This window comes from Sorex fumeus, unplaced genomic scaffold (assembly GCF_029834395.1).
Source record: "Sorex fumeus unplaced genomic scaffold, SorFum_2.1 ptg000265l, whole genome shotgun sequence".
NCBI lineage: Eukaryota > Metazoa > Chordata > Mammalia > Eulipotyphla > Soricidae > Sorex > Sorex fumeus.
Window position 1 is genome coordinate 19,888,384 of NW_026606322.1, and position 18,178 is coordinate 19,906,561.

General features: G+C 41.7%; 1 protein-coding gene across 5 annotated transcripts in view; it reads right to left on the reverse strand.

The window, feature by feature from the left end:
- The window catches only part of ALCAM (activated leukocyte cell adhesion molecule), a 217,876-nt gene extending 208,453 nt beyond the window's left edge, over nt 1-9,423 (reverse strand). For 2 of the 5 annotated variants that reach the window (XM_056109189.1, XM_056109184.1), the window contains exon 1: nt 8,639-9,419. In XM_056109189.1, coding sequence (XP_055965164.1) covers nt 8,639-8,711 — 73 coding nt within the window. In that variant the 5' untranslated portion in view covers nt 8,712-9,419. Of the gene's footprint in view, nt 1-8,638 lie in introns of all 5 variants that reach the window. The other 3 variants (XM_056109185.1, XM_056109187.1, XM_056109186.1) reach the window with 3 other exon arrangements.
- Between the last annotated feature and the right edge of the window lie 8,755 nt (nt 9,424-18,178).

An 18,178-nucleotide genomic window follows, 5' to 3' on the forward strand; every position in this document is an offset into this window, starting at 1 on the left:
AGAATGGGCACTGGTGGAGGGATGGGTATTCAATCATTGTATAACTGAAACCCAAGCACAAAAATTTGTAAGTCTACAACTGTACTTCATGGTGTTTCACTAATAAAAATTTAAGAAAAAAAAAGTCAGTCATGCTGCTTACACTGTAATAGCTTTATTCATATCATTTTCTTAGCTGATCTTCTTGAAAATATAGCTCAGATAACAGTTCCCCAAAGAGCTCTTCTGATTCCTTTCTAACCTCCAAATCAAATATGGTCAATCTGATCTAAAATTTTATATCAGAACTTCTAACAAATAATTAACTATACAATTTGCTGATTATTCTCTAATTTCTAGAGAGTACAAAATGTCCTGAATTGAAAAGACCTTGAATACTGTCTAGTAACTAGTTTATAATAGTATCCCTAGTAACAAGGAGAGTACTTTGCACACATTGATCTTTCAATCATTAGTTCACCTGAGTTTTAGTCTTGAACTGGCCAATGATGTGATGGTAAGCAAATTATTAAGTGATTCTAAGATTAAAAAGATTAAAAACCTTGATTCTTCAAGTTCAGGCTTAAGTGAAACTAAGAATAGTTTTGCCTCTTTATACTTCATTATTGAATTTTAGGTAATATCTTTTTATGGTTTGTGTGTGTGTGTGTGAGAGAGAGAGAGAGAGAGAGAGAGAGAGAGAGAGAGAGAGAGAGAGACACCATGAGGTACAGTTGTAGACTTACAAATGCTTGGGTTTCATTATACAATGATCAAATACCCATCCCTCCACCACGGATCCCATTTCCCATCACCACGGATCCCAGTATCCCTCCCATTCCCCATCCCTCCCATCCCACCCTGCCTCTGTGGCAGGGCATTCCCTTCTGTTCTCTCTCTCCTTTTGGATTTTGTGGTTTGCAAAAGAGGCATTCAGTGGCAATCATGTTTGGTGTATAGTCTACTTTCAGCATGCTTCTCCGATCCTGGGAGGATCCTCCCAACACCCTTTATTTGGTGCCCCCTTCTCTCTCTGAGCTGCCTTTTCCCCTAGGTAATATCTTAACCTGTGGCTTCATCTACTTCGGTGTCAAAGAAGAAATGTGAGAAAATGAACATTTAAGAACCATCTCATTTTGACAACGAACTTACATCACACATTTGCTTCTGATGATTTGCATGACTTTAAACATCACCTCTCCTCTTTCACTCCCTCCTTTTCTCTATTTATCTCTATCTCATTCTGTTTTTCCCCTCTCACCCACCCACCCACGCCCACACAAAGACATACATATGTGTACATATATACATCAAAAACATACTCTCTGCGTTTCCTAACCCTTCATAATTTTATTTCAGGAGAAGTTAAGGTTTGAGCCATATGCAACAACAGTCTTATTGAGTAATGCTTGAAACTATAATCGAATTTCTTGCCCAAGGATTTAGAAAAAAAGAGGATGTAAATTGTGAACATGGGTAAGTATGTGCAGTAAGGGTCTTTGCTGCTATCACATCATCCACTTCTATTGTTAAAGTAAAAACCACACTTCCTTTTGGCTTTAATGCCACACCTGGTGCTACTCAAGAGCTACTCATGCCTCAGTGCTAACGGTTATTCTCCATGATACTAGGAACATCAAACTGAGTCTCCCATGTGGGAAAAAAAATGCACTCCAGCCAACTTATTGAGCTATTTCCCTGGCCCTGTTGTGCAAGAATATTGCAAAAGTCCTCCCAGTTATCCCTATTCTATTGATCCACACCTTTTGCAAAGCAAAAAGATTTCTCCACCCTAGAATCTGAACTGTGTCTGTGATTTATCTGCATCCACAAACAGACTGTGGCAGAAATGATTACTTTCCAGAAGAATCCTTGCATACTTTTGCTTTCTCAAAAAAGTCTGCTTCAACCAAGAAGATGATTTGAGAATTAAAGACCATGGCAGTGAGTCAGTTTATCCCTGAACAATAGTCAACTAATTTCCTGCACAAAGCTTTCTATGACAATCCACAGCAGACTATAGTAGAACAAAGGTATCCAGCTCAAATCAAGAAAATACGCAACTGTCCAGACTGACAACCTGCAAGATAATAAGCTGTATAGAATTGTTGCTATTTAAACCACTGTTTTTTTGGATGATGTTGTTATGAAGCATATTAAATGATAATTTAGGGTGGAAATTTGAGCCACACCTGGAATTTTCAAGGGGTATTCTGCTCAGGAGTGACTCCTAATAGTGTCCCATATATGGTACCAGGAAAGAAACTAGGTTCTGTCACATGCAAGGCAAGTGCCTTACCTACTGTACTATCTTAATTGGAAAATAGGAGTAGCTAACAATTCATTTTATGGCTGCCCCATTTGGAAACAGGTGAATTCCATACCCCAAAATTTCACAGTAACTTAGGGAAATACTGTAGGATATACTAGCAAGAGTTTTCTTTAGCTTCAGTGAAAGTACTCACAATGGCCAATTCTGGGCTATTAATAAGGACAAACTATAGCATCCTTTACTTTGTGTACTTAGATAATATTCTTTTTCCTTTCCTACTTCTATTTTGTGGGTTTTCTGTGTGCTTGAGACACTCCAAAATAGCTGAACCAGATAATAGATGGGTGATTCTGTAAGTGTTCGGTCCTGGCACCAATTCTTCTTAATATTATTGACTGTCTCAACTTATATAAACACTTCAAATAGATATAGTAGTTTAAGTGTATAATAAAACTGAATGGTTTCCTTCAGTTTTATAGATATTTCTGTTATTTTTTAGAGCAAAATTGATAGTGAAGATTCTAAGAAACCTTATAGACAAATAATTAAAGTGATGCAATCAGCCAAGGCATTTAAGGATCCCACTAAAATCGGCCTTCCCTAGTTTACTTCATACTCAATATATCCCAGACGAATTTCAAACATCACTGTTCTCATAGCATACCACGGCAATTCAGATTCCCTTCCAAATCATGGAATAGTTAATGCTTCACACCTACAACAGTGGGAAACCAGGCTATAACCTTCTGTTTCTTTCATATTTAACATTAAAGAGTTATATAGTCCCTTACTGATATTACACTATAGATAATACTTAAATTTAAAAGGTTAGAAATATGCATTCAGTCATTATGAGGACTGTATATCTCATAGTTAAGTACTCTAGGAGAGAAATACAGACAAGCAAGTCATTAGTAATTATGTTGACCATATAATTTATCATTCAAACTGCACTTTGGGGACTAAAAAGAACACTATTAACAGTTGAATCAGCACATCAGGCATATGCCATGATTGTCTTTTCGATATCTAAATGTTTGCTTCATGAAGTGGTAGAGAAAAGAGCTTTGTAGGGGGAGGATTGTAGAGGGGAATCAAGCCAGAGAATCTGTACATCAAATTTCTGATTATTCTTCTACAGCTAAGTTTGAATATGTAACAATACTATAAATTCTTAGACCATCATACACAAACATCCAAGTACCTCAATTCCAAGTCTAATTAAGTAACCTTTAATTAGAAACTGCTTCATACTTTGCATTACTCTGATTCCCACTGATTCTCAATGGAATTCATAATTGAGAACTGATGGAATAAATAAAAGAAGAAGCACTAAAAGCTAATTTCATTCTTGGATCATACACTACAATAATGGACTATTATAATAGATTATGAAATAATCACAGCACAGTGGGAACCTAACTTAAATACATATGGTATTCTCTAGCAATACAGGAGGTGAAAGCAAAGAAATTATGAATGTAGCTAAATACAGACTTTGGCTAGCATAAAATATCAATAACCCCAAATATATAGTAATATTTTGCCTTCTCTGAGGATATGTGTAATGACTTTAAGATTTAACCGTATCAAAACATATTCCATACACCTCTTAAGCATAGAAGAAATATTTTAGTCTTGACTTTGTTCTCCACAGGAAATTCTGCCCTAATGAAGAAATTAATGAGAAAAAAATGAGGGGACTTGGAGATTTTTGGAGGGTGGCCTGCTCTCAGCAGTCCTTGTTCAGTGCAGGGGAAAACTGCAGTGTCAGGGACTGAACCAAGGGCCTAACACATGCAAAAAAAGTGCTCACAACTGAGTGAATCCAAGCCCTTCCTGTATAATTTCCCACATAAAATGCTGATATTCCAAGGTAATTCTCAAATAATATTTATTCATCATCATCCATCACTCCCAAGAAAACTTCCTTTTTCATTCCAGTAAGTTCACTTATCATCTAATAGGCCACATATACTTATGTGTTTAAAAATGAGATGGACCATAGTGAAAAGTAACAATGAATAATTAAAACTTGTGGGAAGTAAAATTTAAGTTTTATGTACACACAGAAGTGCAAAGGTGCCTTGTGTCATAACTACACCCCTACTGATCTCTGCATATCTGGGATCTATAACGCATGTGTCTACTTGACTTAAGAGCGTCAAGGAGCTAGAACTCTTTGATGATGTTTTATACTAAATAAATGACCACAACAGATTGAGATGAGTTTGAGAATATGAGACAAGATAATTATATAAAGCACTGAAAATGCTATCCAATAAAAATGCTGCCATCTTATATGCCAAGTAATGTTGACAACTCAAGAGTGCTCAGTTTTGCAAAGGCTATGTTTATTGGCATGAAAACTGAAGGAGCAAACAGAAAAAGGGGGTGGGGGGTAGAAGCATTTTCCCTTCCTTTAATAAAGTGCTCATTGTAATAACTAAGTGGGATGAATTAAAGTATTATTCAGTTTTACACTTTACTAAAAATCTCAATAAATACAGCAGTTTAATTTGAAAAATTCTAAATGCTGATCAACTGAATTACTAATTTTACTAAAAGTAGGGCCATTTCTTATACAAAGAAAAAAATTTACAAGAGAAAAAAAAGAACAAAACAAAAAATTTCCTCAATGTCACAGCATTCTTATGTGGCATAACTAAAAAGTTAAACATACATAAAGAATTTTATTGGACTTTTTATAAGCTTTTTATGAGTTTTATAAATTTTAATGTGTAAAGATTTGACAAGGACTCTCTTCCAAAAATATATTTATAAAGATAAATTACCCTGGTCCTGAGAGATAGCTCAATGAGTTGGCTGCATGGTTTGCATGAAGGAGGCCCTTGTTCATTTCCAGGTACTGCATGGTTTACAGAACAATATACATGCACAGTTTATATGAACAGAGGCCAATTTTCAGAAGGGATAGGTTACACTCATGAAGTTTTTTGAAACCAAAAAATCTTTCTCTTGTCGAGGTCTCTTTTCCCTGGAATGAGAATCAAATCCCTCTCCATCACTTTATACATCAACATCTACCTTTCTACCTACCTACCTACCTCTCTCTGGAGGAGAAATCAAAGATAATGTGAGCTTATAAAAGTAGGGGGGAAATGGAAAATAAGCAACTGGGATCCACTGACATTTTTCTAGTACTATATACATGAATTGTGCTCATCCACATTGCCAGAAAACATGAGAAAAATAAAAACTGGAAAAGCATGGGCCTTGCCCAGATCAGCTTTTACTGTGGGTAATTAGGAATAGAATTTTGAGCAGGCAGAAATCTCAGGGTAGATCCTGAGTCTACCATTGCACTTACATGTGAGAAAGCTGAGCCCCCAAAAGGCGGAATGACTTGCTCAAGTGCCTGAAGGCAGATGGTTCTGAGCCAAGCCAAGAAAAGCAGTTTAACTGAAAATAGTACCTCATTAAATTGTAAATTGCTATTGGAATAAATAAAGCATCAAGGAAAAAGCAATATTTACTGACGACTAAGCAGCCTGCAGTTTTTTTAATTAATAATTTTTAATAGCCCCACCTCAGGTAGTCTGAGAGGACATTATTAAGAGTTTATGTTTTTCCCAAGGCCTGTTGCGATAAGCTTATGTGTTCATGTCTCCCTGAGGCAGCAGGAGAAGCTTCCAGTATGCTTACTTCGGTGTCTCTGCTTTGAATGAACCTTGTAGAGTGAATGAATCTGAAAAAATTCACATAGGGGAACACACAGAGGACTCTTAAAGTGAAGAAATAGTTAACTGCACATTGCAGATTCCACTGCCTTGTAAATAATCAAGGAAAGTCTTTTTTTTTTTTTAAAGCAATACAAAATGCCACCACAGGCTGACGCTCTTTCTACAAGAATAATGAGATTCTTGTTCCCTGGGAAGCTGAGCACATACTTCAGTGCCTTTCTCTGAATTCAGTTTTCATGGCTCATGTCTATTTCCCCCCTCTTCTAAGCAGGTAACATGCCATGCCTCAAATATTATCAGTGCTTATGCAGCGATGACAGACCAAATGAACTGCATGTGCAGTTCCACAAACTCAGATTTGGGGTCCTCTTCCTATTGGACACACACAATTAAAACTGTTCCGGAAATGAAGGGCGGTAGGCAGGGAAGTCAGTGAGTGCCTCCGACAATGCCTGCCATTGGCACTGCACTCCGAGCCTCAGCTGTGTCGGGTCTCTTAAGGAGGTGCACTTGGCCATCCAGGATTGAGTCCCGAATCTGGACACACACAGTGGTGAGTGGTCCTACCGCATTCTTTTAAAAGACACGGGCACGACAAGGAGAAATTTAAGCACATGCCAACCCGGTCAATTCAATCAAACCGGGGGTCTGAGACCCCGAGCTCCTGTACCCCGGATCTGCCAAGGTTGGACGCTGGTGCCAGAGTCATACTCGTTGGTTACAAGGGCGCAGCTCGGTGCCGGATTGAATCGGATCCTGCGGGCACCAGAAGAATCTCAATGAAGATCTGAAAGCAGAATCTCACCCCCAGTGGCGGAAAAACCTGTCCTCGAATGTGGCCCAACCAGAAATCAATTTCAGCCCCGGAGCACGGAAAAAGAAACGGGCTGTGGTCCGGAGGTGGGGTATAGGTTGTATTAAATGTTCTCTAGGTCGCGGAGGGGTTACACTGAAAACCAGCTGTGGGCGTTGGACCTTTGCATTTTACTAACTACCTCTCCCTCCCTCCACCTACCTTGTCTTAGCTGGGCGCCAGTGAGCGTCCTTCCTTTCCCTCCCTCCCTGTGGCTTAGGACACCCGGATCCTGAAACAAAGTGAAATCCACACGGTGCCCAAACCCAAGTAGGGGGTCTGTCCTGGCTGCCTCCCAGGGCTCTTTACTTGCACCCTCCTCTGCTTTAAACCCTCTTTACTTCTGCTTCCACAACGCCCGCGCCAAAGCCTAGATGTGTCATGGACACGACTTCCTCCTATCTTGGAACCGCAGGTAAACTCCTCATTGCCTCACCCAGAAATGTAACTTTCATAAAGAGACCCGAAACAGAGCACCCCACCAATGCGCAGCGGCGCTAGCTCACACCAACACTTGTGACCCTCAGGATCCACTGAGATCCCCCCAGCCCCACTCTTTCCCTTTCCTTGGGGCGATCCAGAGGATTTTTTTTTTCCTGAATCCCTTCTCTAGCCTCAGAATAACTTCGGTTAAACATTTGGCCAACCTTGGCCAAAAAGATGTAAAAAGGGAAGTAAATGTTTAGTAAATTATAATTTTTTTTAAACTAAAGAAAAGGTAAGAGAAGAAACTGAAGTCTAAATAACAGGAAGTAGGAGTTGTTCTTGCTATGCGGGGTCTGGAATCAAAACTTCAAAAGGATAAGGGGGGAACCACCCCCATCACTCCAAAAACCCTTCCAGCTTAGCCAGGAAAATGAACCTGCTGGTCTACCAAGTGACAGCGAACAGGTCAGAAAGCCCCGCTAGTAACAACATGTGTCCAACGCTTGGCGGGTCTCTGGACAACGCCAGGGGACGTCCCTAGCTAGGGTGGGATTCCCAGCGAGGTATTTTAGTTGTTGGGGGTTTTGCCTTGTTTTTTTCTTCCTTCTTCCCCCTAAGGCTCATTTACAGAAGTGAGAGCTGCGGTGCTGAAATATCACATGTACTGGGGCGGGGTGGGGGGGTGGAGGATCCACCCCCCACCCCCATGGGCTCACAAATTCTTCCTTCGCGTTCCGGTCGTGTCCTTTTGCCAGCCATCAATCCTACATCCGCGACCCCCAGCAGGCCACCCCGCTGGCAATTCGGGGGTGGGGGAACCGCGTTGTTAAACTCGCAGAAAGCTTTCGGCGGGTTTTCAAGGGAGGGATGAAAGTCCTCCCTGACTTCTCCACCCCCTCCTCTCCCCGTCTTCATCTCAGACCAAGGGGAAGTTAAGGAGGTTTGATCACGAAAAGGTGCGGCGGTGATTTCCTCCGAGAGCTACGGGAAAGGAAAACTGCCCGGAGCACAGTGACGTGGACTTTGGATAACCAGCAACCGGGAAGACTGTCGGGGGACGAGGGCTCGCCCACGAGTAGGGGGGTCGCGGCCGAGGCAAGAGGGTAGGGCCGGAGGAATCCTGCCCGCGGGCCACTGGAGCCAGCTCCCGGCCTCACCCAAAGTTCCTGGACATTGACCCAGCGGCCCCCGATCGCTGCCCAAAACTTGAGCCAAATAACATGGCCCAAGTGACCGATCCACTGGCCAGCTCCGGACCGGACCGCGGTCCTCTTACCTCTCCCATGCGTCTGGGCTCACGGCCCGGGGGGCGCGAGGCCCAGGCCGGGAACCTTAGGAAACTGACCCAGATCCCAACCCACCCACCCCCGACTCCCCCAGGCCAGTACAGGGGATCCCTCTCACCTGGCCTGAGGACAGCAGCGGACATCAAGAGGCAGAAAACCAGACGGCAGGAGGGGACCGCCTTCGAAGCCATATTCCTCCTCCTCCTCCTCCTCCTTGGGGGCCGCTGACAGAGTCCGCGCCGCAGGAGGGGGCGTCGTCCCTGGCCCCACACGGCCTGCGCACCCGGGGGTCCGGACGCGGGGGCAGACGGTTCTCCTAGACAAACAGCTCCCCCAGGCTGTCGAGCGGCACCTTCAGGGCTCGGCCGCACGCAACTTTCCACCAGGCGATGCCCCAACTCCTCCCCCCTTTGCAACTGCCGCCCTCGGCTCCCGAGGCTGCAGCGGCTCCCGGGACCTGCAGACTCCTTCTTCCTCAGAGACACTTGAGTAATTCGCAAAGGTGGACGTAGTTCTTTCTGTCCGCACTATGATTTTTCCGGGTCTTGGAATAAAAATAATAGTAGCAATGATGCTAAGTGGCAGTAGTGGCAATGTGCATCAAAAGCCTGGTGCTGGAAAGGAATCGTCGGGGGTGGCGGCAAGGGAGGCCGGGGGTCCTGGAAGTCTCCTCAGGTGGCAGCAGCGGTGGCAGGAATAGCAGCGGCAGTGTGAGGAGCGGCGGCAGCAGCGATCTCCCGGCTGCTCTGAGTGGAGCGACTGGAAGGCGTGTGTAAGCGGCTTCTCTCCTCCTCCCTCCCGCCTCTTCCCTCCCGTTTCAGTCTCCTCCCCGCTTCCCTGGACGCTGCGCCGAGCAGGTGGTTGAAGCGCGGCTCTGCAGCCTAGAGGCGCTGCAGGACCAAGTCCGAGTTTCCGAGCGCGGCCCGGGTACTAGGTGCGGGAGCCGCTCATTGGTCGCCCGGCGCCCAAGCGGGCGGGACTTTCTCAAGGCTCCGCCCCCGTGGCCACGCCCGCCAATAGGGAACTGACACCAGAGTCGCTCGCGCCCGGTGGGCTGCCGGCACCGCCACTTCCCTGACGCTTTGCCCGCGCCTCTCTCTGACCGCCTTCCCCACCCAACCTCGCCACGGTTCGAAAAGTCAAATGATCTTTCTCGCCGACGCCCATCCCAGTAGTCCACGCCTCAGGGACGTTTTCGACCAACTGAAAGGTTGCAATCGTTTGTTTGTTTTGTTTTGTTTTCCCCTAAGAAGAGTGGGGGCTGGGCGGTGGCTCTGGGACGCTCACGTGGGGTGAGCACCTCAGGTCCAAAGGCTGCAGACTAGGAAAAGGGGCTGGAAGAGGTGACAAAGGTGGAAACTCGTCCCTGGGGAGCTCTGAGCAGCGCGTCTCTGACCGAAGGCAGTTCGCGTAATGATCTGATTCCTCTCGCGTTTCCCCGCCCCTCCCCTGCGTTGCTCTCCCTTGCACACACCTTGGGTGAGCGGGTGGACGGAGGGCGAGGGGGAGATCTCTGGAGTCGACTGGCCATTGCCAAATCGACTGGCACCGCTCCTTCTCCGGGAAATGAAATCAGAAATTTGTCAACCTGACTTCGTCAGAAGGATTGTCCCGAAGTCTAAGTAAAAAAAAAAAAATCAGAGCGTTCGCCTCTCTTAATTTTGAATTAAACGGCGATTTCAGGTTACTAACCTGAAGCTTCAAGTTACTCTGATGAAACACCCAGCTCCTATCTGTCCATTCCACAGTCAGGCACCCCAGGCTAAACGCACCGGCTTTTCGGTCAGTTTTCTAAGGGTGGAATCGCCTCCCAGGCGGAACAGCAGGAAGCTGCGTTGCTTTGAAATCAGGCAGAGAGCATGAAGTATTTTCCTCTAGGTAGAGCTGACGACGCCCTCAGTGACTCTAAATGTCTAGATGCGAGATCACAGTTCTCATCCCCGAAGCATAATTAAACCCTGATCCCAGAACCAGCTAGCTAAGGCATCGAATAGCCTTTCTTACATCACAGGATCACGCCTCTGTGAGACTGATCTTCGGCAGGGAATGCCAACTAGTAATCATCACAAACAGCGTTTTCATTAGAAGGCTTGGAGTAGACAGATAGAACGGGGCTAGAAGTGTAGGCTGGGGAAGCTTAATAAAATCAGCGCGCGCAGGCGCACACACATAAACACAAACACCATTCACTGGAGTCTTTGAATGCGTTTTATATGCATGCATGAAACTTGCCAGTCCTGTCCTCCCGATTCACCTTAAGTTAACAGTATTAGAATAGAGCTGTTAAGACAATTTTTCCTCTCAAAGTCCCCCCCCTTCCGCCCCCGCTTGATTTTAGGATTAACATTTCATTTGCGTCTAAGAAACCTACAGGAAGGCTAATGCTGCGGGGTAAATGCCCTTTAATTTCATATTCTCTGAGCTAAATTTGGCTGAAATGTTAGAATTTGATGGGATCCTGTAGAATTCCTTTAGGGAATTGTTAACTGAGACTCTTGAGTAGCTTCTGTTAGAACAAATCATCCTAACTCCATTAGGTTATCTGCTGGACTTTGTCTGACCCTCTTTTAGGGGTGTGGGTGGGAGTTAATACCACATAATTGCTACAAAGTAGATCTGTGGAAGACACTGATTTGGTCTCTGACATTTACTAGCTACTCAATCTTGAGGCCAACTCAACCTCCCTAAACCATACTTCCTTACTTGTAAAAAATAACAATACTGCAAGTCTCCGGTGATTTGCTGTAAGGCTTCAGGATCAGACAAATAACTTGTCAGTTACGATAGTTTGGGCTCTAGTAAGTAGTTCAGAGTCTTGTTAGAATCGTGGCTCAGTACTTCCCCCAATGAGAAACATTGAGCAAAAGCCAGTCTCTCACAATCAAGGTGTGACAAGTACTACTTTGGAGCCTACAGCTCAGTAGAAACAAAATACAGTACATAAACTAACAATATTGTTACACATATGTGAATATACTTATTGAATTCTAGAAGGACTTCCTAAACGTGTTATTCATGTTCTAAGTATACACGTATTGTGGATAATCATATTTATATGTGTGAGCACCTGCTTCCAGAGTTGTTTTTACAGACAAATGTGTCCTAGTTTAGGAAAATGCCTTCATAAGCCACTTGGAGCAGTAACTTCAAAAATATTAGTCGTATGTTGCTAAAAATCACAGAAATGGTGTTGAAACTACTTTATATGAAACAACCTGATAAAAATATAAATAGAGGGGCTGGAGCGATAGCACAGCGGGTAGGGCGTTTGCCTTGCATGCGTCTGACCTGGGTTCGATTCCCAGCATCCCATATGGTCCCCCAAGCACTGCCAGGAGTAATTCCTGAGTGCATGAGCCGGGAGTAACCCCTATGCATTGCTGGGTGTGACCCCCCCAAAAAAAATTAAAAAATATATATATAAATAGAAATTACAAATTAATAAAAATTTAAATAGGAATCTGGCTGGGAAGTGAAACGGTCAGTGATGATGATTGAAAATGGAAGAATAAGGATAGAACCACTACTTGTGAATCTGGAAATGGTCAGAGGCCTTCAAGTATATTTTAATTAATCAATAAGTTATTGAACTCTTACTATAAGTTAATTTATTGTATGAAATAATATGAGTTAATTGATTAATCATCCCTCACCAAATAACTGATGTGGTGGGTGCTGTCATCTTTATTTTACTCATGAATGAACTGAAGTCCCAAGACAGAAGTGTGTTTTCCAAGGTTATTGGAGAACCTTGTGATTCATTAAAATTACACAGCCATAATTCTATCCTGGGCACACTGACTGTAGAGTTCCATCTCTATCCACTTTGCTCATCATCATTCACTTAGTTTATCAGAATTTAAGGTCTCACATGTGCTTAGCATGTACTTTATAGGTAAGCGACATCCATCATCATTTCTTTGCTTAGCAGAAAAGTTTAAGGGCCCCAGGGCCGCTCAGTGGCAAAAGCAGACCTCAGTTTTATCATTCTCTGAGTTTAGTCTCCTTACCACCCCACCCCTGATACTATTCCAGAAGCTCTGCTGTTTGGAATCCTTGGTGGAACAACAAAGTGTATAATCCTCAGGGAACAGGGTAGCCAAAATGTGCATGAGTATCATAATAAAAGCATGTGACCTATGGCAGGAATTACAAGCAAATTATCACAGCAACAAAGTGTGTGTGATCTTTGGTCATAGCCACAACAATAGCAAGAGAAAATGAAGAAAAACTTTTAATATATTAATAAAAAATATATTATTTTATTTTGGTCGTGGAGGCCCTTGATTTCAAGATAAACTCATCTTCACAAAATTTTAATACTTCAATAGTTTCCTTGACATAAATTAAAAAGCAATACACCCTCTCTTCATGACTAGATACAGTGCTTATAAAATCACAAAAACGAAAGTAAATTTAGCATATTCAATCCTGCAGAGTAAAAAGTAAATGTAAGAATGTAGCTTTTATGAAACAATGTAAAAAAGAGAGTTTTTGTATGTCTAAATTTAGGGAAGGTTGCCTAGAGGAAGAACATTACAAACTTATCTGGATCACACTTGCTTTTATTATTACTGAGAATACATAATATACCAATGACATTTTCCAGATAGTTTAGTCATGCACCAGAACATAAGTATGGGTATTTATTACTTACAAGAGCTACAATGAATAATGTTCAGCCAGGGGAAAACAATTCAAGTTAGCTGATACAGTTTTGCATCCTAAATATAAAAGAATTCATCATTAATCTGGTCAATCTGCTTAACGCAGTGAAGAAGCACTTTCCTACTGACAGTCTGTTGAGATCAGAACTCAGAGCCTTGAAGGCTCAGGCCAGAACTGTCTGTCCTGTACTAAGTTATTTACACATTGCACGCAGCCAACCTGGCTGAACCCGAGTTCGATTCCTCCGGCCCTCTTGGAGAGCCCGGCAAGCTACTGAGAGTATCTCGCCCACACGGCAGAGCCTGGCAAGCTACCCGTGATGTATTCGATATGCCAAACACAGTAACAACAAAGTCTCCAATGGAGATGTTACTGGGCCCACTCAAGCAAATCGATGAACGACGGGAGGACAGTGACAGTGACAGTATGACAACATAGTCCCATCAGACATGCCACCATTTGAAAAGTTGAAGTGGTTATTTTTTCTTCTGATTGCTATATTTTTCTCCCAGAGATGAAGTTTTAATAAAGATGGCCTTGAAGGCCAGTGTTGTTTTTTTCCTCTATACCTTAGATCATGGTGTTCTGTGAACCTTTCTAATATCTAAACAAAAATCCCAAATCTGCAAAAATCTCATTCACTTTCTTCTTTCTCTAACCTTTGCTTTTGGGAATAAGCAAATGCACATTTCTAGTCAATGCTTCGTATATATATTGGCTGCTTCATAAAATGTATAAGTGATTAGGTTGCGCTAAAGTGTTCTTTACAAATATAAACTTAAATCTTAAACAACAAATACTTTTCAAATAAGTTAGTACAAATAAGTTATGAAAAAGGTGAGAGGGAGTAATATAAAGAGAAGAAAAAAGGTTTCTTTGCTCTTTACTAGTTTTTTTTTAATATTTTTTTATTCAAGCATCATCTCTGATTTGTATATTTCTCATATAAGCCACAAAGAGACTCTGGGATAACAACGTAGTGTCTTATAATACAAGTGAATTCCAGACCTATCTACCTAGAGATAGCATCAGTCAGTCAGATGGAAGATGCATACAGCACTGGTATGTGGAAAGGGCTGATAAGCTCTGTTCTCTAAATAGACAATCTCTCCTGGACTCTCTGTGTTTTGACCTCAGAGAAGTTCTCCCAGTCCTTCCCTTTGGATTTTTATAGATGTCTCATTACATAGGCGTGGTTAATTAAATTAGCTATTGTGATTGCGCTACCTCTCCTGCACCTCTTCCCTCCCAGGTAGCAGGGCAGTGACTGGAAGTACCAAACCCTTAATCACAGGTTTGGGTTCCTTGGCAACCAGCCCCTATCTTTTTGTTACATAGGGGCTTTCCAAAAGCAGCTCATTGAAGTATCAAAAGACACCTTTATCACTTTCCTCAGGAAATTCCTAAAGCATTTCTGTGCCAGAACAGGATCTAAGACAAATACATATTTCTAATTATAAATCACAGTTATAGCACAACTGGGCAGAGTAAGATTTAAGAAAGGCAAAGAGAATGAGTTGAGTCCTAGTTACAGTAGTGATCTTTGAAATATAGAGAGGAAACTATTTGTAAGAAGGAGAGACCAATAAAAATTATTTTATATCAATAGGATAAAACAAAAAAGGCCCTGCTCAGAATATAAATTTGACTAGCAAAGGTTCTAAGTTCTAAGGCTAGATATGGACTAGGCTTTAGCACTGATGTAACTTAGGCTAAAGCAATAATGACAAACATTAAATATAAACTAAATGGAATTATATTAAATTTAGAATCACTGTCCTCCCGTTGTTCATCGATTTTCTCGAGCGGGCACAGTAATGTCTCCATTGGAGACTTTGTTGTTACTGTGTTTGGCATATCGAATACATCACAGGTAGCTTGCCAGGCTCTCCAAGAGGGGCAGAGGAATCGAACTCGGGTCGGCCATGTTGGCTGCGTGCAAGGCAAACACCCTACCACTGTGCTATCGCTCCAGCCAAATTTAGAATAATGTAGCTATTAAATAGACACAGATATCTTTGAGAGTATATATATGGGGTATATGTGTATGTATGTATGTGTGTATATATATATATGTGTGTATATTTATAGAGAGAGAGTTCCATTTCTGAACCTCAAGGTTTTTTACATCAATATTTTTTGTGCCAGAGTTATAGTACAAAGGTTGAAGTGCAGGGCTGGAGTGATAGCACAGCAGGTAGGGCATTTGCCTTGCACAAGGCCAACATGGGTTTGATTCCCAGCACCCCATATGGTCCCTTGAGCACCACCAGGAGTAATTCCTGAGTGCAGAGCCAGGAGTAATCCCTGTACATCGCTGGATGTGACCCAAAAAACAAAAAACAAACTAAAAAATTGGCGGAAGTGCTATATATGATCAGGAAATTCCTAAAGCATTTCTGTGCCAGCTCAACTACATATGATCCCCCAAACACTGCTAGGAGTGACCCCTGAGCACAGAGCCAAGAGAAAGCCCTGAATGCCATCAGATATGGCTCAACTCCCTCAGACCCTCCCCCAAAGCAGCTCACTTTTGGGCTAGAAGTAGTTCAAAGGTTAAGGTGCTTGACTAGCATAGAGATGTGGCTGAAATCCTGGTTCAAATCCCAGCAGTTACATATGGTCAAAGTACCATCAGGTGTCCCCTAAGCACAGAGTCTTGTGACTGCCCTCCACCCCCACCCTAAGAATCCCTAGATAGTGACTGGAAAATAAATTAGCTGTCTTCAGAAATGCTGCCTAGATCTTCTTGTTTAATAGTTAATGTCAGTTTTCATGGTACTAAAATTCTGCAAGTCACATCTTCAATAACATTAGCTGATACAGATATATCATGGAGCTCAGGCAATCTAAAACTTTCAAAGCCTATGGTAAACATGTTCAGACTAGATTGCTCAGTGTCTGGGTACAAAAAGAAAGGCATAACTATTTCAGCTTCAGAAGAAACCTACTTAGTCATTTTTCCTCCTGTTTCAGTCATGAGAAATTAAAAAAAAACTGCATTGCTAAGCTATTTGACTATGGAACTTCACTCTTGCAATTGAAATAAATATCAAAATTTCTCAGTATATAAAAAACTTACAAATCATTAGTGATTTTTGAATGTGCACAAAATTTGCTCAAAAGGTATAAAAACTTATGAGTTTTTTTTTTTCAGAGCTCTAACTTTCAACTGAGGTAGAGAATTCTTTCAGTTTTGAATAAGATGAAAATGAGTTAGAGTGTGAGTTAATCAAATGTTTGACAAATTAAAAAAAAAATTCCAACAATTATTTTCAAAAAAATTTTCTAGGATTATCTCTGATTTGTCATCTACCCACCAGACATTATAATTTGATAAATTCATTGAAGAATTTGAGGTGAGCATATGACTTTGAATCATGAAAACAATGTATATTTTATTTTCAAAAACAAACAATTTGCCATGGTCTTAAGGTCTTTTGGAAAGCCAAATTCATTAACCACTAGACCCAAGACAGTAATAATATATCCCCTATATTAATTAAGACCATTGAGTTTACAGGAAAGCAGCACTGTATAATTCTGCAATGTAGAATATATCTTGTCTAAGTGTATAATGAGGAGTGATATTAAGTAGAAAAGAAGTATAACACTGAAAGAAGGATCACTGATGCAATATAAGAATCTTAGAATTTTAATGTTTTCCAAGACTTGTCAAGTAATTTAGATGAGTTTTTTATTGTTTAAATACAACCCTTAGTGCTAGAGACATAATCAGTTGATCTGGGGGTAATCCCTGGCACTAGATATTATCCCCTGAACCCGACTACGAGTGATCCCTGAGCACTGCTTGATGTAACCCCAAAATCAAAGAACAAACCAAAACAACAAATACAAATAAATTTTTTCCTTCTAATGGAGACTTGCTCTGATCAGTGTCCTTTTACCTCCTCTTGTTTGATCCATTTGAACCACAGGGATCACTTTTCCTAAAATAGAACCATATTTCTACCTCAGGGCCTTTTTACTCACTATTTCGAATTATTGAAACTCTCTTTTTGTATTTGTTAGTGTATTTTACTCCACGAACTCATTGGAAGTATTTGCTCAAATGTTACCTTTCAAATGAAGTTATCCATAAGTAAAGTAAAGTAAAGTAAAGTAAGGCCCTCCCGTTGATCATCGATTTACTCGAGCGGGCCCAGTAATGTCTCCATTGGAGACTTTGTTGTTACTGTGTCTGGCATATCGAATACGTCACGGGGAGCTTGCCAGGTTCTGCCGTGTGGGCAAGATACTCTCGGTAGCTTGCCGGGCTCTCCGAGAGGGGCGGAGGAATCGAACTCGGGTCAGCCATGTTGGCCTCGTGCAAGGCAAACGCCCTACCACTGTGCTATCGCTCCAGCCCTAAGTAACTTTTAAAATTTTAATCCAAATCCTCAATACTCCTTATCTTTCTTGCTATATTTTTGCCATAAGCTATTACCATATTACATGATAAATACATAACTTGATATCTTGATTGTTGCTTATTTGCTTTTAAAAATGAAAACCCAAAAAGCAAAATATTTTTAGTTTCTATTTGACAAGACTATACATAAATTTAGAGATACAATTATATTTGATTAGTACATTGATAAAGACACAAATGAATATAAAACTATTTGGGGGCTCCTAGCAAGTGTATGGTGCCCTGAGGCCCACTATCAGTGGCCAATAGTCAGTTAATTTGGCTACACTGATTAATGTACTGGCCATGTAATACTGAGGACCCCCAGGGTCACACCCACTGATGCTAGGGAACCTCGAAATCTACGCAGGTGGTGCTGGTGGTGGCAATAAGGGCATTCTGTGCTGAGAATCAAACTAGAGTCCTGCTCAAGAAAGCATGTGTCCTTGACTATGATCTCTCCCTACTCAAATAATACTTTTTTGTGCAAGATAATTATAGAAATAATACAGGTCAGCTTCTTTGAATCAAATTTGTTTAGTGGCTTGAAGTTTAACCTTCAAGACACTAAGTCTTTCC